Source organism: Melanostigma gelatinosum (genome assembly GCF_949748355.1).
Source record: "Melanostigma gelatinosum genome assembly, chromosome: 2".
Lineage (NCBI taxonomy): Eukaryota > Metazoa > Chordata > Actinopteri > Perciformes > Zoarcidae > Melanostigma > Melanostigma gelatinosum.
In genome coordinates, this window is record NC_136635.1 from 2216866 (window position 1) to 2243857 (window position 26992).

The window sequence follows — 26992 nt, forward strand, 5'->3', positions numbered from 1 at the left end:
TTTCCCGTCAATCCTAGAGAATTGTCCGGTCCCAAGAGAAACACCCCATGATATAACGTGGCCACCACCATGCTTCACAGTAGCTATGCTGTGTTTTGGGTGGTGTGGACACTTGGACTTCAGTCTTGGTCTCATCTCACCGTCGAAGCTTTTGCGACATGGCAGGTGTTTCCTTGCAAAGCACAAACGAGAGTGTGCCACTTCTTCAGACGAGGATCGGTTCTTGCCTCCCTGCCATACAGGCCAGTTTTGTGGTAGTTTGTGAGATTGTTGTCACATGCACAGAGCCACTAATCCCAATCAGAGTCCCCACCCACTACTAGGGGTGGGGGGGGCAATCGATACAGCATAGTATCGCGATATTTCGCGTGGCGATATTATATCGCTACACGGACGCCAAGTATCGATACTTTATGATATAAACAATTTTTTTTTTTTAATAAAAAAAATCAAATCAATTGCTTTTTCAATCCACTAGATGGTGCTGAGTTGTTTTCTGGTGAGGTCAGCAGAGGTGCCGGGTCTGCGTGCGTGAGTGGTAGGAAGTTGGTCGAAACAAAGATGGAGACATCAGAGAAAGAACTCAGATAAAACATGTTGACGCAGTTTTCCTTTGGGGACATCATTTGAAGTTGAAAAAAGTAATAAATCGCAATATATGTTATCACACTACTCAGAATATCGTGAAAGTATCGTGATAATATCGAAGTATTGCGATAATATCGTATCGCCAGATCTCTGGCGATTCCCACCCCTGTCCACCACTAGGAGCTGAATCCTCAAGGAGCAGCAGCTTTGATTCTAGAGAATAGGGACAACCACGACAACTGATGTCAGACGGGGGTCCGCCTGCCTGGTGTGTGGAAGGTGGTTGGTCATACCTGAGCAGGTTTATAATGGTTACTCTAAGGGGTTGTTCACTTATCCAAACCAGGTATTTTACTCATTCAATTCCAATAAAGTATAGAAATGTTATTTCCCCCTAATGTTGAGGGTTATATATAGAGCACATTATCAGACTCTTCCAACAGTCTGAGCCCGTCAGTGGCCACATGAAGCCCTTTGAGACGACGTACATCGCCGGCGAGGAGTTGGCCTGAGCGATTACATTACAGCCTGTTAAGACTGGAACGTTCTCCTTCAACATCACAAACTGTTGTCCCAATTACTCACTTCACACAAAAACCGAAGAAAATAGGGTCCAGGTTGAGAAATACCCAGGTTACCCTTAAGGCCCCGGGGGTCTGGGGCAGTGGTGTATAAAGTACTCAAAAGCCATACTTGAGTAAAAGTAAAGATACCTTACTGGAAAACTACTCCAGTAAAAGTAAAAAGTCACCTATTAGAATACTACTTGAGTAAAAGTCTTAAAGTATCTGATATTTTTTGTACTTAAGTACAAAAGTACTTAAGTGTCAAAAGTAATTTTCTGATATTAAATGTACATCACAACCTGAACATTAAATGAACATCATAACCTGTTCATTGAAAGTAAAAGTACAAGTAAATGCTGTTAATAAAAAAGCAAAGGGTCAGAATTGTGAGAATGATGAAGTTTATTCTTTTAAGTGCTGTGGCACCATGACCAAGGACATGGAGCTGTGTTGAACATAATTGGGTTGCTGTGATCCATCCAGGAGCAACAATGTTCAACATAATATATTGTACATAAGTATACTTTTGCATCTACTATGAACTTATCATCATAATTCTCCGAAAAGCAATATGACACTATGAAGGAGTTGTAACAGTGCGTTTATAAGTCTGCTCATTAGACTAGAGCAGGGATTCCCAAAGTGGGGGTGCGCGAGAGAAAAAGTGTAATGGCGGTCTGATGGTGTAATAATATTAAATATAAAAAAAAAATGTAATTTTAATTTAAAAACTGTCAGGTGGGACATCTGAAGCTATCAGTCGTAAAAGAGGAGAGGGACAGAGAGAGAGAGAGGAATCGGAGGCGAGGGGAACGGAGAGGTGCGTTGGGGGGAGAAGAAATCGAGCCAGAGTCAGAGGAAGATGAGACGGAGGAGACTGAAAAGGAGGAAGGGATAGCCCATACAAATCGGGAGCACATCGGCCCATCGCGGAGTCAAGGTGAAAAAAGAGGAAATGAGAGTGAGCATCAGACTGGGAAAAAAAGAGGAAATATGATGAAAAGTATCTGTGTCTGGGCTTCACTTGGATTGGCAACGCAGATTCCCCAAAGCCACAGTGCGTGGTGTGCAGTGAGGTTCTGGCTAACAGTCTGAAGCTCTTATTTACGTCGCCACCTGAACACCAAGCAGCCAGTGCAAGTCAAAAGCCCCTTACATTGTTTATATCCAAATTGGAGGAGTTACAAAACAGCCAAAAACAACTGGAGTCTCATTCATGTGTTGGTCTATAAATGACGCACTACGGGCTTCATATCTGGTTACAGAATAGCGAGAAAGGGGCTACCGCACACAATCGCCGAAGACGTGAGCTTGCCAGCTGCCAGAGAGATGGTGGAATGTATGATTGGGGAGAAAGAAGCAAAAAAGTTGGACATGATCCCGGTGTCCAACAACACTGTGTCGCGCCGCATCGATGCTTTGTCCGAAGACATCCTGGCTACATTAGTCGCTCATTAATTGTAAATTAAATGTGATAATCTCCCTCTGAGCCTGTGCGTGTGTGCTCGCATCCGTATTGCTCTTTAAAAGTGACGCCTTGTGTCACTGAAAGTTATTGAAACTTTGTTGCAGTGTTTCAGGGCGTTTTCACACCTTCAGTTCGTTTGTTCTGATTCAGGGATTAATATGATACAATGTTGCAGTTTGTGTTCACACTGCAACATTTAACAGCGGACTAAATCTTGTAAACAAATGCCACGCGCGAGCAAACTTTTTTTTATTAAGGGGGGGGGGGGGGGGGGTGCGCGAGCCCAGTCGGGATGTAGAAGGGGGTGCGCGGCCTAAAAAGTTTGGGAACCGCTGGACTAGAGGATGTAGAGGCCAATGCATAATATTATGTTCAGCAAAACATATCCACTTGATGCATCAGGTCAGTGTTTAGAGAAAGGACACCTGCCTTGTAAACTCCTATGGGCCTGATTTGAACACAATAGGCAAAGGCTTTGCTCAAGCTGAATCAGCAATTGGGCGACTGCTACGATCATAACTCCATCTGATCATCCACAACATGACTCAAATATCAAAACATGATCAATACTAAAGCAGCAGCGAAAGTAACAACCCAGTCATAACTTGAAACTGAAAAATGTTCTGTTCATCTTCAAAAGAAGTTAGTTTTCAAAATTGCGAGAATTCAGTCTCGCTCTTCTTGGGCTGAAGACTAGTCCTGCGATGCTAAATAGCCTTTCACAGGCCGCTGAGGCAGGTAGAGGTGTGTTCAGCGTCACAGACAGCTTGCACACAGCTGCGAAGGATTTCCCTAACGCTAACGCTAATGCTAACGCTAATGCTGCGCTCTGTCGGCTCCCGTCAATCCTATGGTGTGGTGGTTAGCTATAGCTAACGTTAGCCAACTAGTGCTGCACAACTGTCAACACTTCCTCAGCTCACTAACTCGCTAGCGATCCACTGGTGTTGGTCTTCGTCACCACCGTCGTTTGTTGCGGGAGTAGCAGGTGCTTCCATTTCTGCTTCCATCATGAAATCAGTCATCGTAGAGTGGAATTCTAGTCATAGTCGCCCGCTAGCTTATAGCATGTAGCATCCTGGGCATCACTGGGAATCAAAACACCGCGGCTTTGAGAGCACTTGTTTGCAATTGTGCATTAACGTGATTAACCAATGATTTAACTTGCTGCTAGGACCACTGATTCACCAAACCTGCTGGCTTGCAGTCTGTGTTCCACCACAGTCCCCGACGCTGCTCTCATGATTCATTTTGTTTCTAAAGATAGATTTGATTTTGTAGCGAGTAACGAAGGTTTCAGGGGAAATGTATCGGAGTAAAAGTATCAGTTTTCTTTGCAAAATGTAGTGAAGTAAAAGTAAAAGTAAACAGAAATATAAGTAGTAAAGTAAAGATATCCAAAAAAAAACTACTTAAGTACAGTAACGAAGTATTTCTACTTCGTTACTGTACACCACTGGTCTGGGGCCCAGTAATGTAGCCTGAGAGTGTTTGTGACCGACTCTTCTATTGTTGTAAAGGGTCATTTGTCAGAATCAGATCTTAACATGAGTAAAGCTCACAGCCTGTGGTGCAGCTTCACACCTTCAGGTTCTTGTGGATTCTCAGCAGAACAAATACAAATACCCAGTCACCAAATCTTTATTGCCTAAAAATGTGCATGTACAGTATAGACATACCCTTCTTACATGTTGCTAGATCCAACTGTTAACTATATCATCAGAATCTACTATTTCTTGTAATTCAGCGGTAGTCTGTAGTAACATCCACTCTACAGCTGTGCTGCTACACATTCCAACATATATGAGAAAAAACACACCGACTGTGAAATTTATCAGCCACACCTGCTGGTTCCAGACCGATTACAGGAATGGCGTCATTACAAGCCTTCAATCCCAGAATGCATTTCTCCCTCAACAGTGTGATTCATGAGGGATCAGAGAGTAAATAACAAGGCAAACAAGATCGATGCAGTTAATTAATGATGCTAACTGATCAACACCCACTGGAAATATGGAGCAGGTAGAAAACTAAGAGGGTTAGTGATATCGTCAGCTTGGTTCAGTCAGTCAGTGTGCACATCAGGAGGTCAGAGGTCACACAGACCAAAGTCTCGGACCTTCTTTACCCTCATCCACCAGATGAAGGCCCTCTCCTGCCAGGTCTCCAGGACACGGAGCTTCCTCCCTGTCCAGTCAGGGGGTTGTAGTCTGAAAAAACACAGAACAGAATGGAGTAAATTCTGATTCAGATCAAGATGCATGACCAGAGAAGAAGAAGAAGAAACCATTTTTATTGTCATAGACATATACACATACACGAAATTTGACTACTGCATTTGACCATCCCTGTATATAGGGAGCAGTGGGCTGCCATTGATTGGCGCCCGGGGAGCCGGGGGTTCAGTGTATTGCTCAGGTACACTTCGACACGTCCCAGTCGGGGATCGAACCGTTGACCTTCCGGTTCCCAGACAACACCTGTTATCAGCTGCTTACAACACCTGTTATCAGCTGCTTACAACACCTGTTATCAGCTGCTTACAACACCTGTTATCAGCTGCTTACAACACCTGTTATCAGCTGCTTACAACACCTGTTATCAGCTGCTTACAACACCTGTTATCAGCTGCTTACAACACCTGTTATCAGCTGCTTACAACACCTGTTATCAGCTGCTTACAACACCTGTTATCAGCTGCTTACAACACCTGTTATCAGCTGCTTACAACACCTGTTATCAGCTGCTTACAACACCTGTTATCAGCTGCTTACAACACATGTTATAAGCTGCTTACCAATGCCAAGAGTTGTTATCAATAAAACCAATCTTTGATTTCCTAATCATTTGATAGGTGTGCTCAAATAAAGACAATAGATGACTTTAGAATGTGTGAGGGCTTCACATGACAGTTGAGATGATTTGGGGGATTTGGGGATATTATCAGTGTGCCGTCTGTGCTCCAGCTGCTGTCATGTGAAGTACGTACCTGCACTGCGAAGTGGCTTCTTGTCCGACTTTGGTTTCAACACTGTTGTCGATGAGCTGGCCTCTTCAGTGGTCTGCAGTGAAAGGCATTCATCAGATATTAAGGTGAGCGACTCAGACCGTGACCACACTGATGTGTTTAATGTGGTAGCCTTTGTTAACAGCCTTTACAACCTTTGATCAAATCACAGTTCAGTCATCTGAAGCAGAGACACATGCCAGTGACAGCTGTGTGATCAATCATACAAATACACACATGTGATCTCAGAGAACCAGAAGATGCCGAATGGATCTTAAACCTGCTGACACCAAACAGAGTAACATCGTACGGCCATGTCCGTCTAGTTCAGTGATTCTTAACCATAGGGCCGCGCCCGTGATTGGGCCGCGAGCGCCACCTAGAGGGCCGCGAAAAACTTTCAGTTTTGCACCTGTGGGCCGCGGGACCGCATAGGTTATCAATTGAAGACACCAGAGATATTACTGTTATCCATGAGACGCTCAGTTACGATATAGCTTCCCACCACCTGGTGGCGGTAATGCGTCAGTCAGTTGTTTAACAAGCTGCAATAAGCAGAAGAAGACACTCAGCTAGCCGCTAGCCTGTAGCGAAAGTGATGGATAAGTTATTAAAAAAAAAAATGAAGACGACAGTGGTGCCATTCCCCCCAAAAGTCTAAATGTGTGCGCAAGTACAACCCTGACTTTCTTAAGTACGGCTTTGTGAACGGAGGCAACGAGGCAGAGCCGAGGGCTCAGTGTGTGGAATGTGAGGTAATGCTACAGCATTACCTCACACTAGCGACACGTAGCGACGAAACATCCAACGCTCGTGGGAAAGTCTGTTGGGCTTCTTGTTGTGTATGCAGGTTTACATACATACATGATAATAAATGTCTTTGTGATCATCACATTGTATCATCTCATTTATTTAACAAGGGTTTTGCCTGTTCAACACCGGCATCCTCGATCCCCTCCCCTTCTGTTCCTACGGCTTGTTTGCGCAAATACGTCACAAAACATGTCCGTGTTTGGTATCCCAGCATGCCCAAAATCCTCTTCTTTGCAAAGAAATCATCGATTTTCTTTCATTTCTTATGGTTTCGCCACAAAAGGAGCCCACACACACACTGTCCGAAGTCGCCATAACCGCTGCAAGTCGTATCTTGCAGCATTTCGACGGAAAAAGACACATTACAGACCCGACAATGTGCTAGCGGATGTTACCATGGAGCTACTGCCTTCAGAAAACGCTGGTACTTATAGTACAAACCTTATCCTCCTCTTCCATAAGCCGTCAACCAACGTTTGCGTAACTGAGCTATTCTCATTCTCGTTCGTGCGCTCGGTCGCAGCCATTAAGCACAGCAAGTCCGCTACTCACACACCATGTCTTCGACCATATATACATCGTTTTTGCAATTTGCAAAAGCTAAAAATAAAAGGAAAATAATATAAAATCACAATATAAAGGGAGAAACACCTTTAGTGTGTCAGAATATCACGTGGTTACCATGTGTCCATTTGGGTCTCCAAATGTCCTGTTAGAGCTCCGCCTGGATCTCTTCATGAAGAAACTCTGTAGAATGGTCATACTTTGTCCAATCTTCTTCAAATTTGAGGCAGTTGTTCACTGATAGTGTAGTTACAGCCCTATTCTGTCCTTTACCTGTACAGATACAGCCACCGGCAGTTATTTATACTGAAAGATACTTTTTTATTTTATGCGGACAAAAATCTTAAATTTGTACTGACTCCAAAGGCCCACTGCTCTGTTTCTGTATGACCTAAAGGTTGTCTGACACTTTTGATGCATATAGTCAGAATGGGCCCCGGGACACTTTGTACTTGAAAAGTTGGGCCCCGAGGTCAAAAAGGTTAAGAACCCCTGGTCTAGTTCACATTAAGTCTTACAGACACGGGACGGCTTCTATTGAGCCAGCAGATGAGTCTGAAATTAGGGATGTTACGTTCCCTCAGCCCTACGTTGCCTCAGCCCTACGTTCCTCTGATCTAATTATTATGCAGGATGACATCAATGGACCTTCACAGTAGCTATCATTTTTTCCAACTGTAGCAAAGGAATGACCCGCCCTAGTCTGCTTGTGATTGGCTTATCCTGATATTCTTACCATAACTCAGGGCCAGCTTGTCAATAAAATGAGAATAGCTGGTGCACCTTAAGAGCCTGAGCTGAAGTTGTTTGTTTTCTCCAAATAATATCGATAGTTTGAAGTGATAGTCATTTAAAAATGTGTCCACAAGAGTGAGCAAGATTAAAGGAACTGTAGTAAAAGAATGAAGTTCCCGATGGTTAAACTCACCTGAGAAGGTTTCGCGGTTCCTTTGTAACTTCTTCCCTGTTGCATACTGTCCCATACCTCTATTTTCTGCCTCCTCTTCTCTTCTTCTTGCTGTTACAGAATACACCACATTCAGTTAGTCTGACAGCATCTCTCTTCCAAACATTCCATGTTTATTTCACTACTGCACCTGTCTTTGTTTCTCTCTGAAGATGTCAGCTTTGGCATCAAGCTCCTCTTGCATCTTTATGCGAGCTGCTTCCATGGCTTCTTGTCTTTTTGCCACCAGCGCTGCATCTTCATGAGGAAACAGTAGCGATCGTGACATTCAATGAAGAGCTACATCTTAAAATATGCATTTGTTCATGCTTTCATGCAAAAGTATCACAGTGAGTCAATATCAACCGATGTGCTTTTCTATTGAACTGTAGAACATCATCATCAACATGGTGAGTCTGGAAATAACCACACGCTAAATATTTGACTGTCACAACCCGTCACACAGACATGTTTCTGTCCACACTCCACTCATCTAGTGTCATAGAGATAGTTGATAACAGGTGAACCTTTAAATTCAGGGTATCTTTTATCAGAACACATTTACACACACACACACACACACATCTGAGAGGGACAGCAGGCTGCTCATACAGAAGGGAAGACATGAACATATAGTGGGTGTGATGAGGGAGAGGTGGACACAGGGACAGACAGAGACATGTCGGAATGATTGCATTCATGTGTACTGTACAGTAGATATCAGATGAAATGCTGGGGTGGATCGTCCAGAGTCAGCGTTTAGCTTACAATTGTTTTTGGTAAATACTAAAATATTATGTTTTGCCAAAAACATCCACTGGAAGTGTCTGTGGTTAGTTTACATGTCTGTGATGACAGCAGGACAGTCGAGTGTCTGTTATCTAAACCGACTAACATTGTTGGTCGTCTTCCGGTTGCAAACAGGAAGTGAACAGCATGCTAACATGCTGGCAGTTTGTGTTTGTATCTGAGCCAGAGCAGAGAATATCCCATTCAAACAGATCCTCATGAAGTGTCCCTATTAAATGCTACATTGTTCGTCAGCAACCAGTCACACGGTGACTTGGGCCTTGTGTGCTCTGATTAATATGGTCTGCAGTGGACACATGTTTTATTGGTTACAATTTTGTTTTAATAAAAACTAAACTCCAGGTGTTTTTTACCAGTGTTTTTGAAGAAGGAAATAACGGGAGTAACGGACAAAGAGACGTATTTTCTTTTTAAATGAGCGCTGTGCAGTTGATCTAATTCATGGCGATATGAGGAGAGGTTTGTGTGGATTTCCAGAAGACAATAATAAATATTAAAAGAGGCAGAAAGGTGAACACTGACCTTTCAGTTGGGTGGCTGTGTGTATGTCTCAATGAGAAACTCAAACATTTGACCGTCTTGACTTTAGCATTGACTTTTCATTTTGGTGACCGCAAAGAACTTGTTGATGGATCGATTCACATTTGACACAAAAGTTAAATGTTTGCAGTGAGTGCCGGACAAATGGAGTGTTGAGACGTTCAGTAGCAGCTGATGTGGCGATTGCAAACATAGAGCCAACTAATCAATGACCAGAACTGTTGCTCACTATTCTTAAAATGGATTTGTTGTTGTTGCCCTAGACTGGAACCACAGATGCATATATCTACTGGACTATTACATGAAGTATGATACAAAGACTTGTACAATATGTGACTGTTTGCTGCCATTGACTCATTTCCTATTGTCGGTGCCTTTGTAGCAGCTACGTATGTAAGCAATTATTGGGAAGTGCTGACCTTGCAGTGTTTGTTGGGGCGAGCTGCTGGAGCTCTGGCTGGATCTCCTCTTGCTCAGGTGCTGGATGAGCAGGTAGACCAGAACAGTCACAGCCAGCAGGTACCATCCATACTGGGACAGAAGCTCTCCGACTGTGGGGCCAGGAGCAAACGCATCACGTGTCTTCCTTTAAAACAGCTTTGTTTGCCAGGCGTGAATAGATTTACTGCCATGGTTTAATAACCCAGATGATCAAATAAAACTGACAGAAAAATATATTGATGAAGTAACGAGAAACTGAGCGAATAACAATTGCTGCACTCATAAATAAAACAAGGAAACATGGCTCCTTACATGCTATTTACCCATAAAGATGACCATATATCATGTCAGATACATCGCTTATATCGAGAGACTGCATATAAACCAGACTAGAGTGTGGATGAATATGATTGGGTTTATTAAGATTGCAATAAGCAGCAGTGAAGATACAATCATGTTCCTCGCAGTAACGAGTTGGTAGATGACGTAATGTTACGGTCTGTGACTTCCACGTATTAACTGACGTCAGCGTAACGTTCAAAACAAACAGTGTTAACGTTAGCTGCTAACATGCGCACGTATATCGCTACCAAAGACACAGTGGTGTAACGCTAGTTAAAGACGAAGTGAGCCGTCTTTAGACAGGTTGGTCTTGTTGTCGTGTCACGCTACCGGTCAGGCTCAGGGAGCTCAGGTCCTGGTTGTTGAGAGGCGCCTTCTCCACCCGGAAAGGCGAGTTGTCGTCTTCGACATCTGTAATCTCCACGTCGTCCATCTCAGACAAAGAGTACCGCTGTCTTGCTTAGCAAACGTTACCGCTCTGGAGTTACCGCTACACGTCGTGCTGGGACCTCTTCCCCATGTCAGCCATCTTTGCTGGCTAACACTAGTCACGAACGTAAAGCAGCATTTAGGGCGACGTGTCGGCGTCGTGCTGCGTTTCAGGACCGCGGGAAACCACAATACTCTTCAAGCGACGTTTCACATGCGATATTAGTTTCCTCCTATGACGAGACTAATTTTACAAAGTAGTATGTTGATCTGCATAGCTCTAATATTTGATTTCACTTTACTTAAAGCACACAACGGCCGCGTATAACCAGCGTGTAATGGATTGTAACATAATGCATTTATAAAATATTACAATTTATTACATTGTATTTGAAATTATAATACAGGATCCTTGCATGAAATAGTCTGAGTAACCAGCAATTATTAAGTACACTTGACCTTGTAAAATGCTTTGTAATTATTATAACACAGCACTATTAGCAGATCACAACATATTATCCATGTTTATTATAGACATGGGTGTCGTAGAAAGTGTTGCCAATGATTTATTACATTATCATTCAGCAATAAATATACGTGTTTACATGGGCCCGTCTGTCTCCTCTCTACTGCTCTGCAGTCATCCAAACTGATCCCATCACGTGTGCTGTCCAGAGGCAAGATGCCGTCACACCCATCCAAACAGACGGCAGTAATGGTTGTGTGTCCCCCTTCAGTCACACTCGCTACCAACACTCACTCGTAATGTAGATGACATGACTCACACGGCGGCAGCAGCTAAGAAAGACATAAACTACAACTGCTTCAAACCCGAGCTGCCAGATTAGCACTCCAGTGTTCACGTGCACTCTCGCCTGTCACGGTTCTCAGTGGGAAGTAAACACTAGCCGTCTCATGTTTTTCAGAAACGTAGTATTTAATCAGAAACCTGAATATTTCTTCAATCGGTTACAAAACACATGCAACACACATAACCATCACACAAGGAATGCTAGCTCAGGTCACTCGATACCTCCAACCCCAAGAACAGTTATGTTTCGTGCAATTACTGCTTGGAGCGTACCTCATATAACTCATACAGGTAATAATCTGTCATTTAAAAAACAAGTAAAGGCTCATCTCAGGCCACGAACCACTTGATGTTTTGCATTGCTTTTGTGGTCTCCTGATCCTTTTTATAAATGATGGATGCACTGTGTGTATATGGTCAATTATGAAAATATACAGCCTAGTCTTTGACTGCACTATGTATCTGACTGTACTATTTTTAACGTCATGTTTTGCATGGATTACGTTTTGTGCTTTTGTGGACCCCAGGAAGATTAGCGGCAGCTAAGGAGTCAGCTAATGGGGATCCAGTTAAATAAACTCAAACGTCGCTCAGTGGTCGATTGATGGAATCTAACCCCAGAGGAGATGCTTCTCTGCTGAACTACACATACAGGGAGTCCTGCATGAAGCCCAGCTCTATTCACAATAAGTGGCCACATTTGAAAAGGCGGTTCACTCTCGACTTACTCGCAACCGGACTTAGCTGCAGCAACTTCGCAAAGAGTGGGGTAACTCTGCTGTCCAGACTCACGCTGATGGAGACCTATCCAGGCAGATACAAAAGATGCATCTGCAAAGGGAATAATTGTAAACAATATTTAATTTTTTATGAAAACATGAAACCCATAGTGTATAAATGTGTTTTCAGTTCGACACTAAAGGATCTTTCTCGGTTAATAATCTGTGAAAAATAATGAAAGAGAAGTTGAATGTGATAGAATGTTGTAAGACAATCAAGCATGGCAACTTCCCAGAGAGAGAACAGCTTCTATAGGCACCGTACCGGCCAGGACCAACAAGGATGCTTTTGGCTGATCCAGTGAGGTGTGAAACATGCCCCCTAATAGTCACTGAAAGTCAGGATATCCAAGCTTTTAGAGTTTCGATTGCTACCATTTTCAATCCATCTGTCTGGACGTGCGCTGCCGTTTATAAACTGATGCACATAGAAGGGCCGCACACCGCTGAGAACGTCAGCCGGCTGTTTCAAAGAATCTGGACAGAGCAACATTAGAAATCAGTTTAATGTATGCGCTTTACAAAATAAAACCCTGGTAGACTCATGTCCAACTTAAAAAACTACAACATCGAAAAAAAACAACATATTTCCAGGTATTCAGGAGCCATTAACATGTGGCTCTTGTTCCATGTCTTCACCCTCCTCTTGATCACCCTCATTCAGCTCCTCTCCAGAACCTCCATCCATATGTGCAGTGTCACCCTCTTCCTCCTGCTCCTCTTCTTCCTCTTCCATACCAGCTGGACCTGATTTTACAAATGAATTTATTCATCAATCCATGAATCTCAAAATACAATGAGGTTACCAAAGGAAAAAAAACATACAATTCAGTCACGGGTAAAGCTGGCGGTCTCCCTTATTATCCAGGAGATTATGTAATCGGTGAGGTGTGCTGCATCTGTGTCCGTCTGTCCACGGCTAATCATCCCATCAGTCGAACATTTGTGCTCATCTGTGACTGTATGGTGAAGGTTAAAGGAGTTAAAGGAGCTGAGGTGGTTTCAGCAGAGTTCTTTCCTGATCTGCTGCAACCGTTGTGATCTTGGGCTGTATAAATCAAAGTGACTCGACTATTGTTTGTCGAGGTTGACCGACGTGTGTTTTACAAGGCAATAAAGTCTGTTCATTTGGTGGAAGAGAAACTAATTCAGTAGGTGCATGGTTGTATTTTTCTGACTGAGGAACATCGGAGTATGAATATTTCCCAGGCAGAGCCAGAGAGCAGCGCACACTGCTCTGCCTAGTCAGCAAAATGTAGATTGATATATTTATTCTGTGCCTTATTGGCCATTGATCTCGCATTCACGTCAGAAACACAAACGAGGCGCATATGACACTTATGGTATGTGCAGACACACATCTTGGTCCGTTTGATACTTTCTGACCTCCTACAGAGGACCAGAAACAGAGATGCAGCCATCAGTCAGCTGCCGATCAGAACCGCTCATCGACGAGAGTAACAGAAGTGCTGAGCTCGCAATTTGTCCCGACTGCTACAAGTCCAAAACAAGTTGTCGAGGGACAATCCTAAACGTTTGGAACAACTTACTAGATCAGGAACTAATTCATGAGTCATTCCAATGCATGCTGCCCAGAGGAATGGAAACACAGCCCTGCCTGTAACGGAGCTAATAGCTAATGCTAACGGAGCTTACATTAACTTGATAATGATGCGTTCAAGCTCTACTCAGCAAAAATAGTGGGAAGGCAAATGGTACCATTATCACGATGTGATAGACTTGAATAACTCCAGGAGATCATTTCACAGCAATATATGAAAAGGCAGCGAGGGAATCATGAGCCGTTTAACTTCCTAACGAGTTCTGAAGGCTGGGATACTATGAGATTAAGGGGACAGCGCAATGAGGAGGACAACACAAGCTCAAGGGCGGATTTGCCCCGGTTCATGATGTGGTGTGTTCAAGGACCCAAATGCAGACTCGTTTTTTTTTTTTACAGTTCTACAAAACTTGTTCTACAAAACATTTATTTCTCACTCAAAAACACGCACACAAAAAAACTCTTGAACAAGTTTTGTAGAACTGGGAAAAAAACCAGGGGAAAAAAAAAACGAGTGTCTGCGCTGTCCCCTTAATCTCGTAGTATCCCAGCCTTTCAGAACCCGTTGGTGATGATTGATTCTTTCACACTGTTCCGCGCTGTTAGGATCCACTGGCAGACTTGAGAAAAAGCTGATCTTCTCTGCTCATAGCTCTGAATAGCATTTACGGCTAACTGGCTTGGCCAGTTGCTGCTAGCACAACAGCTATTCAGAGCTATGAGCAACAACAGTTATTGCCTCATTGCTTTTCGTTTGGTAGCCGTGAGAGACCTTAGTCTGTAATGCAAGTATGTCTGCATGAAAAGATGTACAAAGAGATATTATATATTCGCTAATGCTAATCGCGGTTAGCATTTCCCCATTGGCCGGAATGTTAAAATTAGCTTAGAAGCTAGCGAATCGGCCATGTACTGTTAAAAGCATCTTGCCGTTCAACCTTTTTTGTTAACAGTCCTAGTGAGAGGTAGGTCAAAGGTACTTCATCCATATTGTAGCGACCCTGTCAGTAACAGCTGGTAGCAGAGGGGTTGCTGGTAGCAACTGTTCTGTGTCGGGAGCTGGTAAATGTTGTGTTAGACCGGAACCGGAAGTTGCGGTTGTTGTGGCGGAGAAAAGCTACGGAAAAATCCGTATATAAAGCGCACCGGACTATAAGCCGACGCCTCAAAGCGTGGGGTAAAAAGTAGCGGCTTATGGTCCGAAAAGTACGGTAACATGACCGTTACTCGACATCAAAGACAATATTTCAATGTAAATACAATCATGCATTTCCTATCCATTTCAAATTTGTGCTTTTGCAATTGGCAACTACAGATGAGGCTTGAGTAACAGTTCACCCTGACTTTGGGGTGGTTGAAGTTCTTTTTTGAGATGAGGGTAAAACAAAAAGCTAGTGTAAAACGTTGGTGGAAATTATAGTTCTAAAAGATAGAAATATGAATCGGCAGGTCAGACGTAGAATCTAAAACGACCAGATGTGTCATGTGTAAAAGCAGGACGTCGTTTTCTGAAACAGCTGCTTTAGAAAACATTAAACAGGAAGAAATAGTGCATCTGCTGGGGACTATTTTCAGTGGCGGATTAATCACATTTGGTGCTCAAATGAGTATTTCTGCCAGCAGTATGTGGGTCTGTACGTCACCCAGTGCTCATTGATGGCACAGAGGAAGAAGAGATATCAGGCTACCATTCACAATTACTACTGTGACTGGCTGGCAATATTGCTGCATCAGTACAGTTTAGTCACAGCTCCTAAAACACAATGAGAGAACATCTGGACAAATGTGTTTATACAAATCAAAAGGGACATTTCAGCCTCAAACATCCACCACGTTCAACAGTACGAGTAGAGTAGTGTTTGATCAGCACTGACCTGGTCTCAGATCTCGTCCTGGGATCTGACCAGCCTGCAGCATCCCCTTCAACCTCTCCACCTCAGCCAGCGATGAAGCATTAGCGATGGCAGTCTGAAATGCAAACAGACTCATGTAAGCCGACCGGCTCTGATGATTAGGAATGTTACAGTCAACCAGCTAGAGATCTGAATGTTCATCTCGTCATTATATGAAGTCACATCAGTGGTTTCTGTGACCATTATGTCATTCATTTGACCGTATGCCAATTGGAACATGCTTTCAAGGTAGATTATGACCAACACGTATTCAGAGTGAAATATGACAAAGAGGTGTAAATTAAGAATACCTTCTGGCCTTAAAAACAGCAGGTCGACCACTCACAGCTCGCTCACTGGAGTTTTAAACCTCATTTCACTGTTTTCCTCAGAGGGCGGAGTCATCAGGTGATTTTCATAAGGTTTATTTATCGTCACTCTACAATAACAGGGTGCGCAACGAAATGCAGTTGTAATCCCGTAACACTAAATACGCAACACAACAATGAAGGCGTCTCACAGCCTGAACGACAGCAGCAGGGAGAACAGACGGCGGCTGCGTCAGCATCGTCTTTATACATCCTGAAGGTTCTTCACAGGCTCCCCGCCTCCACAATATCACTGATGCACGGTAGGTGGGTACCAATTATGGGTGAGCAATACATCAAATATGCTCAGTGTATTGCGGCTTGTTCTACAGGGACTATAATCGAACATAGGTCAAATATTCATTGTGGCATCATCTTTTTAAGCTGCCTACACGAGCCTTGCTGCTCCCTCTCCTGAGCGAGTGTGTGTGGTGGATGATATGGATGTAAGTATGGGACACACTTTGAATCAGGAGGGAAGCAGGGAACATGGAAAGAGCCTGAGAACGAAATAAGTGAAGCACAAAAGAGAGTTAACGAGTGTTGAGGACAGGAACAGACGGACGAGGCCAGCCTCCACTTTGAAAACTCCCCGTTGTTTTGCGGTACGTTTCACGGTAAGAGCATAAAGGAACTGACTACACCAACACCAACCAAGAACTGCCTTCAATACAAAGGAATCCTTTTATCAAGGCACAGCTTAACGATAAGAGATATTATGCATAAGCCATATAGAGAGAATTATACATCGCTCTCCACTGACCCAGCACCTGATTCAAATAGTGTTAAATAGAGAGCATTAAGTCCCACCCACACCGGAGGGGAAAACAACTCCTCGCTCTCCATTGACTTATCATATGAAGCTGCCTTCTTGTCACTTTCATCTGCTAGTAAACTACACGGCTAACAGCGTCTGTGATGCACTACCAACGAGGTAAAGAACCCAGAAACAGGGTTTTTAATAGGCCAACGAGGTAAAGAACCCAGAAACAGGGTTTTTAATAGGCCGAGTATACGAGCACTAACACCTGAGGCATCATCAGCAAGAAGCGGAGAAATATGGATCTGACACTCAGCATGACGAGCGTTATGTGTGAAAGCTATGCAGTATTATGTCTTCAAGTGCTTTAGCAACTACAGTAACTTGCTAACATTAGCGTGCAAACAGCTAACTTGTCCCTTCAATCATCATCATTTTAGTTTTGAACTAACTGGTCACCCCTGGTAGACAGGGTGCTAAAGCAATCCTTCCACGTGCACAAAGCAGCTGTCTCTAGCTGCTGCAGGCATTCTGGTAGTGTTTGAGCCTTTGCCTGCATATCGTGTTCTCTCTGGTGGGCGTGGTTTTCAGAGTACGATGCGTTGCATGCTCCGTCACCCAGCCCGAGTGACAATAATGTTCTGGGGGTCTTAATGGACCGCTGCAGAGCCCTCCTGTCCCGAGTCATGCACAACCTTCCAGTCAGAATGCCTTCTTTTGCTCCGCTCTAAAAGTGAACAAGAACTTGGCAAGGGAGCGTTTCCCGCTAATGTTGCCTTCGTTACTGCTCAACAGTGCTCCTTGGCTGTCTGAGCACGTTCAGAGCAGCCACTGAGAAGAGGTCAAAGGTCACCGAGCAGGAAGTCAGTGGACCACCAGTGAAAGATCGATGACATTCACACCCGCCACCATCTTTGAACGTCCTATCGTATACAGCCACCTGTTCCATTCAGTCTCACTGTCTTCCTCCACCCCCTGAGGAAGACAGTGAGAACCTCGAGTGCATCATTTCATGTTTGGGTTTTGTTAAATGCCAGACATGGATTGAGGGATAGAAAGTCAAGCTCAGCTCTAGAAACACAACGCCAACATCTTTCAAGTCAAAAGATTAACCTTGATGGCTTCCACATCGGCTTGAGACGGGCCCGTCCTCTTCTTCTCAAGCTGTGCTGCCACCCCCGGAGTGAACCTGAAAGGAACAATCATTTAGACACCATGGACACACAATGGCTTCTCAGGCCTCTCAACCAATGTAGTGATCTCACGTATAGTATCTTTTCTTGAGTCAGTTAAACTGATACATTGTCCAGACAGCAGTCCTGAGCAACACTGTGGGGAACGTGTCTGAGTTCAGGTTGGCCGGTAGAGTTAGGGCTTATAGATTACTACCTTCACCGAGGAAGGGATGCGGTCGCTCACATTTGACAAATACTCTAAACATGTTTCAATGATTTCAAACGGGGGAATTTTGCCATAAATGACTGCATATAGAAAAAGAAGAACTGTGTAGAGTTGGACACAGACAGTTTGTAATGACAGTGTGTAACCCGTTCCATCAGCCAGGATCCAGTGATTCTGAGGAGCTGCTGTCTAACAGAGACGTTCATCTTACGTTTTGGTTCGCCTGGCAATATCCTTTGCAAGTTGAGCACCTCGTTTGCCCTTGAACATTTTCTCTGCCTCCTGGCGTTCCTATAACAATATCACACAGTGAAAGTGAAAACCCTCGTGAAGCACAGCTTCATCCAGGGGGCCAGGCCAGCAAATGTACAATTCACCAGAACACCAAGACGTTTAACAGGTTAGAAGATTTGAACAACCACTGTAATGTTTGAAAGGGAAAAGTCCATACTACTGCTTTAGCTTGCACCCCCAATACATTTGATCCATGACTCGCACGTCGTGTCATGTTCACTGGAGACCTGTCTCTCACATTCAAACGGTGGAAACATGCCTGTTCCATGGACTTACCTTGAGCTTTACCTTCTGGAAGTCGAGCACACGGATCTGTGGGATTTTGTTGATGACATAGAGCCGGTAATGTTTCTTGTTTGTCACTGGATTCCTTAACAAGCTGGAAATGCAGTGATTATTACAAACATGTATGATCATAATTCAGCGGTGCATTATTTTTGAAGATAGATGAATCTGGCAACCACTTTGTCTGTTCCGGACACGTAGCCTCCAGAGTGCATCTTAGCCAACGCTAGCGAAACAATGTGGACACTTAATGTCACCATGTTGTGCTACAGATGAAGGTTATTACTGAACTCGTCTTTTGTAGCAAGCCATGCCTGAATACTGAAAATGTGACGGTCTTTCCCTACAGTACCACAGGTACAGGACCAGGGCTCAGAACGAGATGCGCCCCGTCGTCCCAGGGACATGGAACACTTCCCTGATAATGCTATATCGTGAAGCACAAATCCCCGCTGGAATGGTCGGAGACGAGCTAGTGAACGTTAGCCGTTAGCAGTCGGTGGGCAGCAGTCCTGCTTTGATAAATAATGGAGCCAACAGTTAATGTACGGAGGTTGCACCGAATCAAGTTATGATAAGCTCTGTTCAGTAAAAATGAGTTTTTGGTAAATTATAACGTTATCATGAGGTGTTCACATATAATCTTGTAAAATGTAGTTTATGTAAAGAAATGTGAGGCAGATCACCATGGGTTAATAATGAAAACTGTGTGCAGACAGTAACAAAGGAGTGCATGGGAATAATCGTGTTGTTTTTTTACCATCGTACTGAATTAGGTATTAATAATCATGTACCTTCACTGGTATCCACTTCTGAATTTCTAGTATTGTGAGTAATAAGTGAAAGTTAAAAGTCGAACATTGTGCACTTCTTAGGACAGCTTGCTTTCAAAGGTGTGCGTGTTGGAGGGAGACACCAGCGCAGCATTTGAGACTCCCCCGGGTTCATACCTGAGAAGGGTCAATGTCTTCACTGTGGCCAGAGGATCCAGGTCACCCTACACAGGAAACACCGGTTCAGAAAAACACACCGTGGGATTCGTTAATATCCAAATGAGTAAAATAAAAACTAAATACACTATAAAATAAACTAGCAGAGACAGAACACCTGTGAAGTGTAACACGATGAAACATCCCTGTAAAATTGCTATTTTGCAGCAGAAGGTATTGGTTCTGCAGGTGCTGGCAGAGAGAACCGAGCGGTCCGTTTGTTGAACTTTAACTTGGAAGGTTTCATCCAGTGTGGACAAAACTACAACAGTGATAACAGATTTGAGTCGACAAACAATGACAACAATCTTCACAGAGTTGTTGTTCTGCCTCAAACTGTAGAAGAAGACGTATTCTTCTGATATATCAGCGTAAACTACTGAAGTTTGTATTCACCATTTTGATCACATCTAAAATGAGTAACGGGTTCAGATGCTTCTGTTGCTGAAATGTACTCACCAGCTCCTGGATGTTGTTGTTGGTCAGAACCAGCTCTGTCAGACCCTGCAGGGAGAACTCCAGATTCTCACCTATGCGACTGGAGAAACACTTCATAGTTACAAGAAGGCCGCTACGTACTGGTCACGTTTACTGTGACCACGCTAAACAAAGGCAGTACTTCACAGGGCACACACAGCGGGATCTACTTGTACACAGAGGGTCGGCAGCATTTTGTTTCTTGAGGAAACTCAAATAAAGCACTGCTGACCGCCATGAAGTCATATCTAATCCATTCATTAATAAAGGGCAATACTCCCATTATTTCTCCCAGTCACAGCAGAGGGATTGTAATAGTCAACACAAGTCTATTACACATCAGATATATGAAGGCAGACCACTGTTTCATGAGGAAGCTTGGCTTGGAATACAAACAGGCGTGCAGCTAGGACGTGCATGTTTCAGGTTCAGCCCGTACCACAGAGCTGACTCAATTCAATTACAGCAAATTCTTTTTTGTGCCTGTAAGAGACTTCAAATACGAGGATAAAAATCAAACGGGTATGTGGAGCGGTGATTAAAGGAATTTCCATGACAAATAAACAGGAAAATGTTTTTTTATTGTGAAAGGCAAGAATAGAGGGAGTGGGTCTGGTCTATGTTGCCTTTGTTGAGGTTAAAAGCAGTAATAAAGTTTGCCGTCCTGGTGCCGTGTCCTTTATAAATATAAGGCGATTGGTTGGTTTGCTGTGCAAAAGCTCAGAAAACGAACATAGGCCTTTTCACCACGTAACACCTTTGTTCTATGTGAAAGTATTCTATTACAATAACGGTTGAAAATATATAATTAATTGCAAGAAAAATAAAATCCCGCTTTTAATTAGAATACATGTTGAGATTATTATTCATGGTGTGCAGCTTTAACTTACCAGATCCTGTTGTTGTTCATCAGCAATGTTCTCAGTCTCTTGAGCAGAGGAAAGCCGTCCAGTTTCCTGACTTCATTATCAGAGAAGTCAATCGTGTCAAACTGGTCCAGAGTAGCACCGAGATTTTCAAGCACTGGAATTTTATAACCTGTGAGGTGAAAAAAATAAAAACATAAAAGTTGAGGAGGACCTCGTTCATGCGCCTCGAGAAATCCTTGATTTTTGACTCCAGAGATCAGTATGGTGATAACGTGGCCGACATGTTTCTATAGAACACCATGAGCCTGTCATTATTTTGATTTAAAAAATGATTAAAATGGTACAACAGCATTTGGTTGATAACTACACAAAAGTGGCAACACACTGAGGTTCCTTCTTCTACTAAAAAAGGTAGAGAATATCCATACAGTTTGTTATAAATAAAACATTTCAGTCACTTCATTTGCACATTGAAGGGTACAGCTGTGAGCCATGAAAAGCTACAGTACTCTTCAACTACCATGGACTGTGTTAGAAGAAGAAACATTCCTTTATTAGTCCACAGTGGGGAAATTATTCTCTGCATTTGACCCATCCCTGTATATATATATATATATATATATATATATATATATATATATATATATATATATATATATATATATATATATATATATATATAGGGAGCAGTGGGCTGCCAATGACAGGCACCCGGGGAGCAGTTAGGGGTACAGTGTCTTGCTCAGGGACACTTCGACACAGTGCAGCCGAGGATCGAACCTGTGACCTTTCGGTTGGCGGACAACCCTCTCTACCCAGTAAGCCACGGTCGCCCAAACTTACATGCTGCACTTTAATTCTAGCCCGGTTGTGTATATTCACAACCGGGCTAGAATTAAAGTATGGAAGTGGACCACGTCCGGCATTACTGGCAACTCAAAATGTTGTTAATGTCAACTGTACAGATTATTCTATGCTGGAGCCATGCAGCCGACACACCGATGAGAACAATGTGCGCGTGCTCTATGCGCCACAACAAGAACAGACCGTTGATCTGTAACGTTACACTGCAAACGGGATGTGATTCACAATTTAGATAACGATGGCCTGCCTCGGTCGGCGCTAGCTGCTATTGGCCTGTCTCGAACGATTCTGTCGTGACGCCCTTCCCGGTCATTACGCTGTCATTTTCTTCGGCGATCGCCAACAAAACGTAAATAATATTAATTCATACATATCAAATAATCTGTGTGTCAAATTTCATGAATATATATGGACGTTTATATGTCTAAATACTATAGGAAAGTGACTTTGATGAGAGAAAGCAGAAAGAACGCTCGGGCGACGCTTAAACAGCTCAAATGGAAATTAAGGAGCTTTTATTGCATCATTTGGAGTTGTTGAAGCGTGATATCTTATTGTGAAGGACAGAACTACGGTCCCGGATGTGTTGACAGCATTGATGGTCATTTTTGCGACCCTGGAACAAGCGAATATCCCCGAAAAACCAGCAGCAGCCAGTGTTTACAACGAGGATAGAAGTCCGTACGGATTAGGCCAAGAGCAGTGCACGGCTAATTCACCCGTGTTAGCATCGTTTTAACGACTCTGGTAAAGGCAAAGCTAACTGTAATAATTACAACAATATTTCGTTTGAAAGGTACGAAGTTTAACTTCAGTTTAACACCATTAAATCAACTGAAAACATTACACGATCATTTTTATCAACATTGTAAGTGAAGTGTATTGAAACATTAGCTAAAAACTGTCCGGTTTGGGGTACAACTCCGTTATACTGATTTAAACAGTAACTTTACTCAGAAATCATTACAATGTCGCCTTCACTGTGGAACCTCCCGCGAGGAGACACCACCGGGAGCCCTATGCTAACGTTGGCCAGCAACTTTCAGGACGCCAGTTCTGCAACACAACTTAATGTTGGATAAAGAAGGTGTTTCCCTGAGTTCATTTAACGTTAGTCTTGGTGATGCTCTTGTCTTGGCTTCGGAAAGCTTGTACTTTGACTCGCAGAGCTGCGGTGGTTACGGTTATGTTCGTACTTTCGGACCTTGCGTTGTAGTTAACCAGTAGCTGGCATAGCTATTATACCAATTGTAACTTGTATTTACGGTGTTCGGCGTGAGGCCCGCGTATAGCCCGAGCAAGCTAACGTTACACAGTGGACTAACGCTAACGTTACGTCGTTATAAAGGAAGTTGAACTAACCTCGTAAATCCAACTCTCTGTCTCTCACAGGGTTAGTATATTGAGCAGCTTGCTCAATCAGCTCTGCGGATAATTTCACCATGTTGAGGCCACGAACAGACGAACTATTTCTGCATCAAAACGTCCTCCTAGGCGTTCAACGCTGCAAACACGCTGTTTCCCGGAACAAAGGTGTTTGCCGCTCTGTGCTGATAAAACTGTCTTTATATTGTGCTAGCGCCACCCTGCGGATGGAGGACACTCCTGATGCAAAGCAGGCAGCGGAGCACATAATGGCCCAATCCCAATGCCCCCCTAACCCTCAAACCCTGAACCCTCAAGGACTTAATGACGTCACCTGTAAGTGGGTGAGTGTGAGAGACTGTGAGGGCTTGAGATGGTGTGAATAGGAACGGGACAGCACTTTGCTGCAACATATCACGTTACCATGAAAACGAAAAGAAATATGATGTATAATTGTGTGTATTTATTTTACACTTTGTACTCCCTGATATGAAAGTCTTCAGGCTCTTTCCTCACATGATGATGTAACTTCATATAATCTATTTCCTCGTTTTTCTCAAAACAGCTTCAATGACAAAATCAAATATTTGATCAATAAATAAATGACTGTAATGATTTCATGTTTATTTTTGTTCCATCTTTAACCCTTAATGTTTCCGAGTAAATTGAATACTCCAGGCTGAACACAGTGAGCCGTCCTCTTTGTTTACCCTTTTTTTTTACGTCTCCATGCGTCCACTGGTTACCTCGTGTTGAACGTCACATTGCAATGATTTGTTCCCTTAGGCTAAGTCTGCATCCTATGCTGACTTAGGGAAAGGGTTCATAAAGGGCCCAAAATGTCTGCGAGAGACTCAAACACTTGATGATTTGACAGTGGGACAGCCCTAAACCCTCACGGACTTCGCGCCTCAAAGTCCGTGAGTCTGTAAGGGGGGACATTGGGATTGAGGTTTGGGACTGCCGTCAATATGGCGGAGCAGAACAACTTCCGCTTCAAGCGAGGCTTGAGGAGCGAGGAAATGACAATTAAGAGACTTGGGATGTACCCAATAAATCCGAGATGTGTGTGTGTGTGTGTGTGTGTGTGTGTGTGTGTGTGTGTGTGTGTGTGTGTGTGTGTGTGTGTGTGTGTGCACCACTGCTTCACACACACAGGGGGCATAGTTCAGTCATCTCTCCTGTGGGTATCAATGTTGAATTCAGCTTTGAATCGGCCTTTACATCAGCATTAAGTAGAGTTTTCATTGTATGCTACTTTCCACTTAGGCTACTTCACTATATTTAAGAGGAGAATGACGTACTTTTTACTCACTTCATTTGACAGGTATAATTACTAGTTACTTTCAGATTTTACTAACAAAACATGTAAACAGTATTTCAATGTGATTCTGTGTTTTAGATGTAATTACCCAGGGTGAACCCCATCTCTCCCCCAATGTCAGTTGGGATGGGCTCCAGCCCAACACAACCCTGTAAAGAATAAGCGGTTATAGATGAAGGATGGGTGGATGGATTGACGACAATATGGTCAGATTTAGGCCACAAAGAACTTGATTCATTTCAGGTAAAATTGTTGCCACGGTTAAAAATTAAAGAAAACATCCAGAAGCAAACCTCTGTCAAAAGCAGCCAGAGTTACTATGAGAATGTCTCACTACTTTATGCACTGGAAGTGAATAATGGCAAGAAGTATAAATGATGTACAGCAAAATCATCCAATATGAACGAAAGAGTGCTGCAGAGATGACGTATTTTTATTGGCCAACCTTGAAGTTAGCACTGCTCTGGTTCCCTCGACAAAAGGCCAATGGGATATTTATATTGGAATTGTTTTTTTTGCAGAACAAAAACTCTGTAGCATTTGCAAACAATTGCGATACTTGTGATGCACTTTGTTCAGGAAGATCATCTTCACAAACGAACACCACTTTTATGATTTTTGAAGTGTAAATGCAATCAGCAGAAGTAAAAAGCTGACATTAGGCTATAAACAAACTACATCTACATGAGCACTACATGAGCACAAGTATACACAACAAGGCTGTAAAGGGCTCGTGGGTGTGATGACGTTTAGTCGTCTCATTTAGACACTTGTTAGCAACCGCCTTTTTTAAGACACATAAAAGCTTCTATATCCATAACATGACACTTTCAAATCTTTTAATCTTGTGTGAACTACAGACCTTATTTCAGACATCTAACCAAAAACCTATAAACAATAGGTACTACCTTTACATGCACCAAATATTCCTGTTCTTGCCCTTATTCCGAAAAAAAGACAATATTCCGAATACGCTCTTTAAAATGAATATTCCATTAATATTGCCATCTACATGCAGCAGTGCATATTGTGATTAATGTAAAATGACCCCATGCACCATCCTCATCACCAGGGCTGGTGAATCCCACGTCGACGCCATTCTTGGTAGTGTTTGATGGGTGGATGCCCGTCAGAATATTCTTTTTCAAAGTGGTGGACTTGTTTGGCTCTGCCAACACAGCTTCCCTCTTTCATTCCTTCAATCACCTTCTTGAAAAGCTTGTCTTGTGATATTTGTGCGCATCCAAACACCTGTTGAGATCCAAGTCCTTCATAATGCTTAAAAGTAGGTGTGTTCCTCCTGCCGACCAGAAATGTGGACTTTTCTTTTGGGCATGCATCTTTACTCCAGCTTTGCAAACTATTGATAAGTTGGAAAATTTGGGAGAGCTGGTCGTAAACAGGAAAGTGCCGTAAAAACCCCTATTGATACACATATTCCAAATGCACTGTCTACCTGTCCAGAGAATGATCCTCAAACATGAATAATAGTGGCATATGCCACATGTCTTAATTGTAAAATGTTTTATTTCGAATAAGGCCTAATTCAGAATATCCAAAGAGAATATGATGTTTACATGAGCCAAATCAAATTCTGAATAATAGTGGAACATGAGTGTGCATGTAAACCTAGTCATTGACTTGAAAACAAGGGAATCAGAAGTTAGAAAATGCTGAGTCATTTCCGGGCACTCTTTAGGCCTTGGACTACTGTGCTGGCAAGGCTGGTGCTGTTTCTTCTTCTGTTCAGATGTCCCTCTAGTTTTTTACTCCTTGGGTTTCGCTCCCTCACCAGCACCACTCCTGCTAGACAAACAGCAACACTCAGCATCGCCCAGAGCTATCAGTTCAACCTGATACACTGATAACAGCTCATACACCTGCACATTTGGCTGATCTCTCTTGCATGCCAAGAGCAACCAAACCTGTGACTTCTGCATTTCAGAACAAGCGGTCTTTCTTGAAGTTGCAGTTAAAAAAACACAGAACACAATTTTTACGTAAAGTAAACCGGTACTTGATCTATGTGTACTGTATCTTTATCCAGTGGTGGAAAGTCTCTAGCACATTCAGTATTGTACTCAGGCACAATTTTGAAGTACTTCTACTTCACAATTTAGTTGACAGCTGCTGGTTACTGCTCATCTTATAAAATACGATGTGTTGTTAAAGACTGGATTACCAGACAGAATACTATATGTAACAGTAATAGTTATCTCCACTTGTTCAGTAGCTAGCGTGCAGGGTTCCTGCGTAAGCTCACTCTAGGCCATGTATATACAGTACTCATTTCATCCCAAGGTTACAGCAAAGTTGATCTTTTCAGCCCCTCTGTTGCGGCTCCCTGAGTCTACATTAGGGATCCCCAACTGGCGGACCGGATCCGGACCCAGGACCTAAATCCGATTGATAATTCAGAATTATACATATTAGGCACTG

General features: G+C 43.1%; 2 protein-coding genes across 2 annotated transcripts; both read right to left on the reverse strand.

Annotated features, from left to right (window-relative positions):
• Nucleotides 1-4247: 4247 nt before the first annotated feature.
• selenos (selenoprotein S) lies at nt 4248-10647 on the reverse strand. The gene is made up of 6 exons (XM_079292771.1): nt 10416-10647; nt 9722-9853; nt 8104-8210; nt 7935-8024; nt 5612-5684; nt 4248-4832 (listed from the first exon to the last, which is right to left on the reverse strand). Exons 1-6 carry the CDS (start codon nt 10516-10518, stop codon nt 4753-4755), a joined length of 585 nt encoding a protein of 194 aa, XP_079148897.1. The 5' UTR covers nt 10519-10647; the 3' UTR covers nt 4248-4752.
• Nucleotides 10648-12592: 1945 nt separating this feature from the next.
• Nucleotides 12593-23382, reverse strand: snrpa1 (small nuclear ribonucleoprotein polypeptide A'). The gene is made up of 9 exons (XM_079288620.1): nt 23227-23382; nt 21022-21169; nt 20114-20192; nt 19616-19662; nt 18657-18759; nt 18298-18377; nt 17799-17874; nt 15540-15633; nt 12593-12851 (listed from the first exon to the last, which is right to left on the reverse strand). Exons 1-9 carry the CDS (start codon nt 23306-23308, stop codon nt 12703-12705), a joined length of 858 nt encoding a protein of 285 aa, XP_079144746.1. The 5' UTR covers nt 23309-23382; the 3' UTR covers nt 12593-12702.
• Nucleotides 23383-26992: the final 3610 nt, after the last annotated feature.